Here is a 12,324-nt window from a genome sequence, read left to right on the forward strand (position 1 = left end):
TTTGGTGCTTTCCAAATCGCTGTCCGTTAACCTCGTGCTCCTGATGACGTGTAACACTAACATCCCCTCGTCCTGTTGTTGTTCTTCCATGCTATGTAGTCTCTTGGGATTTCTACTCATAGCTTTGAATGCTGGACTCATAGCTTTAAAAGCTGGTTTACCCTTCAGTCGGCATGACTTCGCAAGATGCCCAGTGTTTCTGCAGAAGAAACACTCTGCCTTCACGTATAGACAACTTTTAGCAATGTGTTGTCCCAGGCACCTATAGCACGACTTCGACGCTCTGTTAGAATTTCCAGTTTCAGAGACTTTGGGCCCCCACCATCTTTTACTTTGAACCTGCAGGTGATTTACCTCAGTTGACTGACGACCGTAATCATTATTTAATTCTCGGGAATATTGTTCGGCCATGCCCATCGACCTCGCTGTCTGACAAGCAATCTCAAAAGTCAAATCATCCATCGTCAATAACTTCCTTGTGATTGCATAATTTTTCACCCAACAACGATCCCGTAATACTCGGTTTTGAAAGTTTCCAAAATTACAGTGCACCGATAGCTTTTTTAATGCTACAATGTAATCACTGATACTTTGATCAGCCTTTTGATTCCAAATTCAGAAACGATAGCTTTCAGCAATTTCTAACGGTTTGGGGTTATAGTGCTGCTCCAGCTTCGTTAAAATCTCTTTAAGCGTTGTGTCCTTTGGCTCGTCAGGCATAAGCAGATTTACAAGGGTTTCGTACAATGTCAGACCTACCACCGATAAGATCGCTTTCTTACGTTCCAACACAGCCAGGTTCTGGACTGCATTGTCTGGAACTTCGATTGTTATTTGCAGTGAAATACATTTCTAGCCGATCCACACACGCTCGTGTCTATAGTCCCCCAAATGTCCGATTACACCTGCCATTTTAATCTCTAGCTGTTCACACCATGTGCTGTATTTTACCTCGGATTTTGTAGCTTTTTTCCAAAGACAGAAACTTCCAAAGTCTCTTTGTCAGCTGGCTGAATCCTTCCCCAACAAAATTTAAGCTTTAAATCATCCAAAAAAATCCCATCTCGCCGCCAAATGTGAGATATTAAGAGCACAAGCACACACAGCTTCCTACATGGCAGGCAGCTATCTCAGAAGCCTCCAGAAATCTGCCTGGTTCTGTTTAATTATTAACTGTGCAATTGCAGTACACAATACGTCCACATACAAGCTTACAGACATTACAATGTGCATGGCCATATATTTGGCCATTTAAATAAATCTGCTGCTTACATGATTGCCCACTGAGAGGCTGTAGTGTGCAATATGGGGTGAGAGATATGGCCTGACCTTGGATTTCAAATGACAGTCTGACTGAACAGACTGATTAAAGTACACATGTGTGCGCCTCTGAAGGAAAAAGGGATACAAGCTATCCACGTTTGCAAATAACCCAGTCAGTACGACATTCTGTTGTAATGAAAGATAACAGGAGACAAAATGCTCCAACTGACCTCTCAGCTGTTAGTTTGCGACACCTTGACAATCAAAACTCCCGCCTCCTCCGTGCCCCCATTGACAAGTTCCATTGTGACCACGTGTCATTGCGGAGTTCCGATTGGTCGGTGGTGCTGTCACTCCATCCCCAGACTGCAGCTGTTGTGCTGCGAGAGGCCGTGCTGGCCGCCGCTTGACTCCATTACCCGGGGCTCGCTCGCTCGGTACCGGCAACATGCTGCGGGCGCGGCGACTCTTCTGTAACTCTTTGAGGCTGCGGTCCTCGAGCGCCCCGACCGAGGTGGCGCTGCGCCGGGGCCAGCACGTCCTGCACCCGGAGTGGGCCGCTTTAGCCGAGAAGCAGCTGAAGGGGAAGAAGGCCGAGGATCTGATACGGGAAACGCCGGACGGCATCGCCATCAAGCCGGTCTATACCAAGCGGGACACGGCGGACCTGCCCGAGGAGCTGCCGGGCGTGTGGCCTTATACCCGCGGCCCCTACCCGACCATGTACACCTACAGGCCCTGGACCATCCGGCAATACGCGGGCTTCAGCACGGTGGAGGAGAGTAACCGCTTTTACCGCAACAACATCAAAGGTCAGCTCGGGGCGGCTCGAGGTCTACACATTGTGATGTCATCAACTATCCGTTTATGGCGCCACTAATGCCATCAACTACCCGTTCATGACATCACGTGGAGGGCGGGGCGCCAGGCAGCCGGTGGCCAACGTGCGGCGTCATGGTCCAGGCCTGTAGCCTCCATCAGACCCAAACTTTAACCCGTATTTTTACAGATGCACATTGACCTGCTATGCTTGTGTTTTCAGTTCTGCTTTGCCAATAGTTTATTATCGTGCCCCATAGTTGCATCACCTACACCCCCATGGGCTGTGCTGAATGTCACAAAATATATTTTAAAGTGGCAATAGGACAGATTTTTGAATGATAAGGGAGTAAAGGGTTATGGGGTGCGGGCAGGGAAGTGGAGTTGAGGCCAAGATCAGATCAGCCATGAACTTATTGAATGGCAGAGCAGGTGCGAGGGGCCAAATGGCCTACTCCTGCTCCTTTTTATTCTGTTCCTAGTTAAAAAAAACATTTAGAAAGGTTAGGCCAACTGTATTTTCTCAAAGCTATGCAGCTCATTCCTCTAGTAGCGTAATCTTTTGAAGAGCCCCATTTTTTTTGCCTGTATTTGCTTGGTTGATATAGAAACATAGAAAATAGGTGCAGGATCAGGCCATTCAGCCCTTCTAGCCTGCACCGCCATTCAATGAGTTCATGGCTGAACATGAAACTTTAGTACCCCCCTCCTGCTTTCTCGCCATACCCCTTGATCCCCCGAGTAGTAAGGACTTCATCTAACTCCCTTTTGAATATATTTAGTGAATTGGCCTCAACTACTTTCTGTGGTAGAGAATTCCACAGGTTCACCACTCTCTGGGTGAAGAAGTTTCTCCTCATCTCGGTCCTAAATGGCTTACCCCTTATCCTTAGACTGTGACCCCTGGTTCTGGACTTCCCCAACATTGGGAACATTCTTCCTGCATCTAACCTGTCTAAACCCGTCAGAATTTTAAACGTTTCTATGAGGTCCCCTCTCATTCTTCTGAACTCCAGTGAATACAAGCCCAGTTGATCCATTCTTTCTTGATAGGTCAGTCCCACCATCCCGGGAATCAGTCTGGCGAATCTTCGCTGCACTCCCTCAATAGCAAGAATGTCCTTCCTCAAGTTAGGAGACCAAAACTGTACACAATACTCCAGGTGTGGCCTCACCAAGGCCCTGTACAACTGTAGCAACACCTCCCTGCCCTGTACTCAAATACCCTCGCTATGAAGGCCAACATGCCATTTGTTTTCTTAACCGCCTGCTGTACCTGCATGCCAACCTTCAATGACTGATGTACCATGACACCCAGGTCTCGTTGCACCTTCCCTTTTCCTAATCTGTCACCATTCAGATAATAATCTGTGTCTCTGTTTTTACCACCAAAGTGGATAACCTCACATTTATCCACATTATACTTCATCTGCCATTCATTTGCCCACTCACCTAACCTATCCAAATCACTCTACAGCCTCATAGCATCCTCCTCGCAGCTCATACTGCCACCCAACTTAGTGTCATCCGCAAATTTGGAGATACTACATTTAATCCCCTCGTCTAAATCATTAATGTACAATGTAAACAGCTGGGGCCCCAGCACAGAACCTTGCGGTACCCCACTAGTCACTGCCTGCCATTCTGAAAAGTACCCATTTACTCCTACTCTTTGCTTCCTGTCTGACAACCAGTTCTGAATCCACGTCAGCACACTACCCCCAATCCCATGTGCTTTAACTTTGCACATTAATCTCTTGTGTGGGACCTTGTCGAAAGCCTTCTGAAAGTCCAAATATACCACATCAACTGGTTCTCCTTTGTCCACTTTACTGGAAACATCCTCAAAAAAATTCCACAAGATTTGTCAAGCATGATTTCCCTTTCACAAATCCATGCTGACTTGGACCTATCATGTCACCATTTTCCAAATGCGCTGCTATGACATCCTTAATAATTGATTCCATCATTTTACCCACTACTGAGGTCAGGCTGACCGGTCTATAATTCCCTGTTTTCTCTCTCCCTCCTTTTTTAAAAAGTGGGGTTACATTGGCTACCCTCCACTCGATAGGAACTGATCCAGAGTCAATGGAATGTTGGAAAATGACTGTCAATGCATCTGCTATTTCCAAGGCCACCTCCTTAAGTACTCTGGGATGCAGTCCATCAGGCCCTGGGGATTTATCGGCCTTCAATCCCATCAATTTCCCCAACACAATTTCCCGACTAATAAAGATTTCCCTCAGTTCCTCCTCCTTACTAGACCCTCTGACCCCTTTTATATCCGGAAGGTTGTTTGTGTCCTCCTTAGTGAATACCGAACGAAAGTACTTGTTCAATTGGTCTGCCATTTCTTTGTTCCCCGTTATGACTTCCCCTGATTCTGACTGCAGGGGACCTACGTTTGTCTTTACTAACCTTTTTCTCTTTACATACCTATAGAAACTTTTGCAATCCGCCTTAATGTTCCCTGCAAGCTTCTTCTCGTACTCCATTTTCCCTGCCCTAATCAAACCCTTTGTCCTTCTCTGCTGAGTTCTAAATTTCTCCCAGTCCCTGGGTTCGCTGCTATTTCTGGCCAATTTGTATGCCACTTCCTTGGCTTTAATACTATCCCTGATTTCCCTAGATAGCCACGGTTGAGCCACCTTCCTTTTTTTATTTTTACGCCAGACAGGAATGTACAATTGTTGTAATTCATCCATGCGGTCTCTAAATATCTGCCATTGCCCATCCACAGTCAACCCCTTAAGTATCATTCGCCAATCTATCCTAGCCAATTCACGCCTCATACCTTCAAAGTTACCCTTCAAGTTCTGGACCATGATCTCTGAATTAACTGTTTCATTCTCCATCCTAATGCAGAATTCCACCATATTATGGTCACTCTTCCCCAAGGGGCCTCGCACAACGAGATTGCTAATTAATCCTCTCTCATTACACAACACCCAGTCTAAGATGGCCTCCCCCTAGTTGGTTCCTCGACATATTGGTCTAGAAAACCATCCCTTATGCACTCCATATTCCTTATACATGCTCTGTTTATTTTTTCACAAACTTCCATTTGAGCCATCTGACCTTCCTTTCCAGTATCAACCTCGCCTGTCTCTACATTCTGTTGTTGCTGAAACCCTCATTCATATCTTGTTCAACTCAAAGCTTCATTTCTCTCATTCCCTTTCCAAGTTCAATGCAACAAAAATTCAAACTCATCTAGAATTCCACAGTTTGCACAAACTCCACAGGCTATCTGACTCTCCAGTGTATTGATTCCTTGTCTTAGTTTGAAAATCCTCTGGTCTCACCCCATCCCAGCTCTACAATCGTCTTTAGCACTAAGTCATAGCTGAACTTCTCTTCTGCCTCTTGTCTACTGTGTGTCTTCCTCCACTCCCATCATTGGTTACTTTGCTTCCAGCCATTATACCCGTTTGATTAGAAACAACAGTGCTCCAAATACTGACCTCTATAAGACTCTACACAACACTTCAGCTGCAGTCTGACATAACACATCTCCAGTGCTATGTTTGTTATCTTTTAAACCATGTACACTTTCCACCCTAAATTCCCGTGGCTTTTAGTTTAACTAGATCTTTCCTTTGGAATTTCTGACAATTTAAAATATCACATTGGTACTCTCTCTATCTGTAATCTCAAAAATGAAAGAGATTTGTCTTGCAAATTCCTCAACCCATGCTAGTTAAGTTATTGTAATAAAATAGATTTCATTTTCTTATTGATGTTGGACTAATGAGTCTGTAGTTGTTTTGGTCACCCTTTTTAAATATAAATACTAGCATTTTCCTGTTTCTAGTCCTGCAGAACATGACCAGTACCTAGTGATTCTTCCATGATGATAGCCAGTGCCCTACAAATTTCCTCCTTGATCTCCCTCAACACACTGGAATATATACCCACTGGCTCAATAGATAGCATCGTGATGTCCCCCGAAGCACCGAGTCCTAATACACTGACAAACTTCCTGTGCAGTAACCTTTTATGTGGCACCTTGTCAAATGCCTTCTGGAAGTCCAAATACACCCCATCCACTGCTTCCCCCTTATTCACCCTGATCATCACATCCTCAAAGAACTCCAGCAAACTTGTCAAACATGATTTCCCTTTCATAAAACCATGCTGACTCTGCTTGATTGAATTATACTTTTCCAAATGTCCTGGTACTGTTTCCTTAATAATGGACTCCAACATTTTCCCAACAGATGTTAGGCTAACTCTTCTATAGTTTCCTGCTTTTTGTCTGCCTCAGAATCCAGGGAATTTTGGTAGATTACATAGAAACATAGAGAATAGGTGCAGGAGTAGGCCATTCGGCCCTTTGAGCCTGCACCGCCATTCAATGAGTTCATGGCCAAACATGCAACTTCAGTACCCCATTCCTGCTTTCTCGCCATACCCCTTGATCCCCTAGTTGAAAGGACTACATCTAACTCCTTTTTGAATACATTTAGTGAATTGGCCTCAACAACTTTCTGTGGTAGAGAATTCCACAGGTTCACCACTCTCTGGGTGAAGAAGTTTCTCCTCATCTCGGCCCTCAATGGCTTACCCCTTATTCTTAGACTGTGACCCCTGGTTCTGGACTTCCCCAACATTGGGAACATTCTTCCTGAATCTAACCTGTCTAAACCCGTCAGAATTTTAAACGTTTCTATGAGATCCCCTCTCATTCTTCTGAATTCCAGTGAATACAAGCCCAGTTGATCCAGTCTTTCTTGATATGTCAGTCCCACCATCCCGGGAATCAGTCTGGTGAACCTTCGCTGCACTCCTTCAATAGCAAGAATGTCCTTCCTCAAGTTAGGAGACCAAAACTGTACACGATACTCCAGGTGTGGCCTCACCAAAGCCCTGCACAACTGTAGCAACACCTCCCTGCCCCTGTACTCAAATCCCCTCGCTATGAAGGCCAACATTCCATATGCTTTCTGAATCGCCTGCTGTACCTGCATGCCAACCTTCAATGACTGATGTACCATGACACCCAGGTCTCGTTGCACCTCCCCTTTTCCTAATCTGTCACCATTCAGTTAATAGTCTGTCTCTGTTTTTACCACCAAAGTGGATAACCTCACATTTATCCACATTATACTTCATCTGCCATGCATTTGCCCACTCACCTAACCTATCCAAGTCACTCTGCAGCCTCATAGCATCCTCCTCGCAGCTCACACTGCCACCCAACTTAGTGTCATCCGCAAATTTGGAGATACTACATTTAATCCCCTCGTCTAAATCATTAATGTACAATGTAAACAGCTGGGGCCCCAGCACAGAACCTTGCGGTACCCCACTAGTCACTGCCTGCCATTCTGAAAAGTACCCATTTACTCCTACTCTTTGCTTCCTGTCTGACAACCAGTTCTCAATCCACGTCAGCACACTACCCCCAATCCCATGTGCTTTAACTTTGCACATTAATCTCTTGTGTGGGACCTTGTCGAAAGCCTTCTGAAAGTCCAAATACACCACATCAACTGGTTCTTCCTTGTCCACTCTACTGGAAACATCCTCAAAAAATTCCAGAAGATTTGTCAAGCATGATTTCCCTTTCACAAATCCATGCTGACTTGGACCTATCATGTCACCTCTTTCCAAATGCGCTGATATGACATCCTTAATAATTGATTCCATCATTTTACCCTCTACTGAGGTCAGGCTGACCGGTCTATAATTCCCTGTTTTCTCTCTCCCTCCTTTTTTAAAAAGTGGGGTTACATTGGCTACCCTCCACTCCATTGGAACTGATCCAGAGTCAATGGAATGTTGGAAAATGACTCGATGCATCCGCTATTTCCAAGGCCACCTCCTTAAGTACTCTGGGATGCAGACCATCAGGCCCTGGGGATTTATCGGCCTTCAATCCCATCAACTTCCCCAACACAATTTCCCGACTAATAAGGATTTCCCTCAGTTCCTCTTTCTTACTCGACCCTCTGACCCCTTTTATATCCAGAAGGTTGTTTGTGTCCTCCTTAGTGAATACCGAACCAAAGTACTTGTTCAATTGGTCTGCCATTTCTTTGTTCCCTGATTCTGACTGCAGGGGATCTACGTTTGTCTTTACTAACCTTTTTTTAGTTCTTTGCTGGTTTTTAAAAGTTTCCCAATCCTCTGACCTCCCACTAGTCTTGGCCACATTGTATGCCCTTGTTTTTAATTTGTTACCATCCCTTTTTTCCTTAGTTAGCCATGGATGGCTATCCCTTCTCTTAGTCTTTCCTTCTCATTGGGATATATTTTTGTTGTGAGTTATGAAATATCGCCTTAAATGTCTGCCACTGCTCCTCAACTGTCCTATACTTAAATCTATTTTCCCACTCCACTTTAGCCAACTCTGCCTTCATACCTTTGTAGCCTCATTTATTTAAGCTTAGGACACTGGTTTGAGATCTAACTTTCTCACCCTCCAATTGAATTTGAAATTAAACCATGTTATGATCACTCTTTCCTAGAGGATCCTTTACTTGGAGATCATTTATTAATCTTGTCTCATTATACAGTACCAGATCTATAAGAGCCTGCTCCCTGGTAGGTTTTGCAACGTAATGTTCAAGGAAACTATCCAGGATACACTCTATGAACTATTCCTCTCGGCTACCCTGGCCAATTTGATTTGTCCAATCAATATGAAGATTTAAATTGCCCATGATTATTGCCATTCTTTTTTTTTAAACAAGCCTCCATTATTTCTTGATTTATACTCCGTCCAACAGTATAGCTACTGTTAGGGGGCCTACCAGTGACTTCTTCCCCTTATTATTCCTTATCTCCACCCAAACTGATTCTACATCTTGATCTTCTGAGCCAATATCGTTTCTCACCAACGCACTGATCTCATCCTTTATTAGCCGAGCTACACCACCTCTTTTTCCTTTCTACCTATCCTCCCGAATTGTCAAATACCCCTGAATATTTAGTTCCCAGGCTTGGTCACCTTGCAAACATGTCTCTGTTATGGCTATCAGATCATACCCATTTATATCTATTTGTGCCGTCAACTTATCTAATTTGTTACAAATGCTGTGCGCATTCAGATAAAGAGCTTTTAAATATGTTTTTTTTACCAATTTTACCCTGCTTTGACGCCACATTCTGTCCCTTCTTGACACGCTCTGGTTACCAATTCCTCCAGTGCTACCCTGCTCTATTGCCTTCTCCTTGCTCTTTGACTTTTTAAATTTCCACTCTCCTGAATCCTGCCCCCCAATATTTAGTTTAAAACCCTGTCTACAGCTCTGGTTATATGATTCACCAGGACAATAGTCCCAGCACGATTCAAGTGAAGCCGGTTCCATTGGAACAGCTCCCTCTTACCCCAGTACTGGTGCCAGTGCCCCATGAACCAAAACCCAATTCTCGCACACCAATCTTTGAGCCACGTGTTCAACTCTCTGATCTTACTTACCCTATGCAAATTTGCTCGTGGCTCAGGTAGTAATCCAGAGATTATTATCTTTTATGGTTCTGCTTTTTAATTTGGCTCTTTGCTGCTCATACTCCCTCAACATAGAAACATAGAAAATAGGTGCAGGAGCAGGCCATTTGGCCCTTCGAGCCTGCACCGCCATTCAACAAGATCATGGCTGATCATTCCTTCAGTACCCCTTTCCTGCTTTTTCTCCATACCCTTGATCCCCTTAGCCGTAAGGGCCATATTTAACTCCCTCTTAAATATATCCAATGAACTGGCATCAACAACAACTCTGCAGCAGGGAATTCCACAGATTAACAACTCTGAGTGAAGAAGTTTCTCCTCATCTCAGTCATAAATGGACTACCCCTTGTCCTAAGACTATGTCCTTGGTTCTGGACTTCTTCAACATCGGGAACATTTTTCCCGCATCTAACCTGTCCAGTCCCGTCAGAATCTAATACGTTTCTATGAGATCCCATCTCATCCTTCTAAACTCCAATATATAAAGGCCCAGTTGATCCAGTCTTTCCTCATATGACAGTCCAGCCATCCCTGGAATCAGTCTGGTGAACCTTGGCTGAAGTCCCTCAATAGCAAGAACATCCTTCCTCAGATTAGGAGACCAAAACTGAACACAATATTCCAGGTGAGGCCTCACTAAGGCCCTGTATAACTGCAGTAAGATCTCCCTGCTCCTATACTCAAATCCCCGAGCTTTGAAGGCCAACATGCCATTTGCCGCCTTCACCGCCTGCTGTACCTGCGTGCCCACTTTCAGTGACTGATGAACCATGACACCCAGGTCTTGTTGCACCTCCCCTATTCCTAATCTGCCGCCATTCAGATAATCTGCCTTCGTATTTTTGCCCCCAAAATGGATAACCTCACATTTATCCACATTATACTGCATCTGCCATGCAACAGAACCTCTTTCTTTGTCCTACCTATGTCATTGGTACCCATGTGGACCACGACAACTAGATCTTCCCCCTCCTACTCCAAGCTCCTCTCCAGCCCTGAGGAGGTGTCCTTAACTCTGGCACTGGGCAGGCAACACAGCCTTTGGGACTCGTGCTCTCTGCTACAGAGAACCGTATCTATCCCCCAAATGATACTCTCCCCTACAATGTTTCTTTTTATTCCCCCCACTTGAATGGCCCCGTGTACCACGGTGCTGTGGTCAGTTTGCTCATCCTCCCTGCAGTCCCTGCTCTTGTCCACACAGAGAGCAAGAATCTTGTACCTGTTGGACAATTGCAAGGGCTGAGGCTCCTCCACCGCTACTTCCTGGGTCCCCATACCTGCCTCACTTGTAGTCACACGCTCCTGTCCCTGACCATGAACCGAATTTGAATTAATTAATCTAAGGGGTGTGACTGCCTCCTAGAACGCAGCGTCCGTGTAACTCTTCCCCCTCCCTGATGTGTCGCAGCATCTGCAGCTCGGACTCCAGCGCATCAACGAGGAGCCAAAGTTCCTCGAGCTGCAGACACTTGCTGCAGATGTGGACCTCAGTGGTGTCCACCAGCTTCCACATGCCGCAGCAGTGACACATTGCCTGCCCTGCCATCAATAATGTAATTAATTACTTAGATTTTGAAGTTTTTAATGTTTAGTTTTTAATCTCGGCTCTTAATTTAAAGAAATGCCCAAGCAAAGAGAGAAACTCACCAACCAATCACCTCTGCTTTCCTGTGACATCACACGATTCTTTTTACTACTTATCTTTTGATGCTGGTTGGGCTGGCTGCTTGGCTGCACGGCCGACTCCCTTTGTTGTGCTGCCATTGGTCCTGCTCTTGTGCCCTCTCAATCTGGCTGACTGTGACCAGGAATCCCATGCAAAAAATGTAAATCGGGTCCTGCCGTCAGATTCAGCGGGACCTTTGGGGAAACCCATGCTTCTGGCTTTCCCAGCCACTAAATATCACCCCAGCCCTTCTCTCCCTTCCCAGTTATTATCGGGACCCAAAAGTCTGTCATTTGGGTTGTAGCATTTGTGCTTCTTGGTGTTGCATTGTCCAGGGGGATTAATGAAGCTTGTTCTGACTTCCTGACTGGTTAAAATAGTACAAGTATGACCTTTTGATTGGATGTTGCTGAATTGATTTTCATTTGCTTTGTCATATTTTCATTCTTTTTAGGCAGTTTTTTTTTTAAGTACTGTTTTTGGACCTTGTGACAACTTTAAATGTTTATAACTGAGCAGATTAATGAGAATCTGCTGTCAATATTTCTCAATGATGCTTTAACGCAGAAAGTGAGATGCAGGAATATACTACAACCTAAGTCATCCAGAATATATTTTAAAGTTCAATGAAAGCAAGAAATTTGAGAAATATTTCTGTATCCTGTCCAAGTGTTCCCTGCAGATAATGAAGAGTTTAAGGACCATTTGCTTCAAGTCATCTCGGCATCCAGCTGTGCTTGCACAATTTTATGCAGCTAAAGCTATAATGCCATTCAATGTAGTGTATTAGCATGCTGATTATTTTGTAAGGCAAAACAAACTTCCTTAAAAGGTTGCAAGTGCCTTAAAAAGTATACCTTTTGAAAGCAATTATTGTATTTTAATTCATTAGCTTTATTTGATTAAAAACAACGGGCTCAATTTTCCCCAATGCCGTTTTTTGGCGTACTGCAAGAGTTGCGGCTGTTTTTTTTTGGCCCTGACTACTCCCAAAAAAAAAAATAACTAGCAAGTTTCCCCGCTCTATTTTTTGAATTTGGTACCGCTCAGCCTGTCTTTCAACTTTCCGGGGTGAAGCCTAATGTCTGCGCCGAAAAAACGATGCCCTCCCTTC

General features: G+C 44.6%; 1 protein-coding gene across 1 annotated transcript in view; it reads left to right on the top strand.

Moving 5' to 3' along the window:
• Positions 1-1,606: 1,606 nt before the first annotated feature.
• Positions 1,607-12,324, top strand: part of mmut (methylmalonyl CoA mutase) — a 69,266-nt gene continuing 58,548 nt past the window's right edge. Inside the window, exon 1 of the mRNA XM_070885186.1 lies at positions 1,607-2,075. Within this exon, the coding sequence (XP_070741287.1) occupies positions 1,712-2,075 (364 nt within the window). The 5' untranslated portion in view covers positions 1,607-1,711. The remainder of the gene's footprint in view (positions 2,076-12,324) is intronic.

Source organism: Pristiophorus japonicus, chromosome 7 (assembly GCF_044704955.1).
Source record: "Pristiophorus japonicus isolate sPriJap1 chromosome 7, sPriJap1.hap1, whole genome shotgun sequence".
NCBI lineage: Eukaryota > Metazoa > Chordata > Chondrichthyes > Pristiophoridae > Pristiophorus > Pristiophorus japonicus.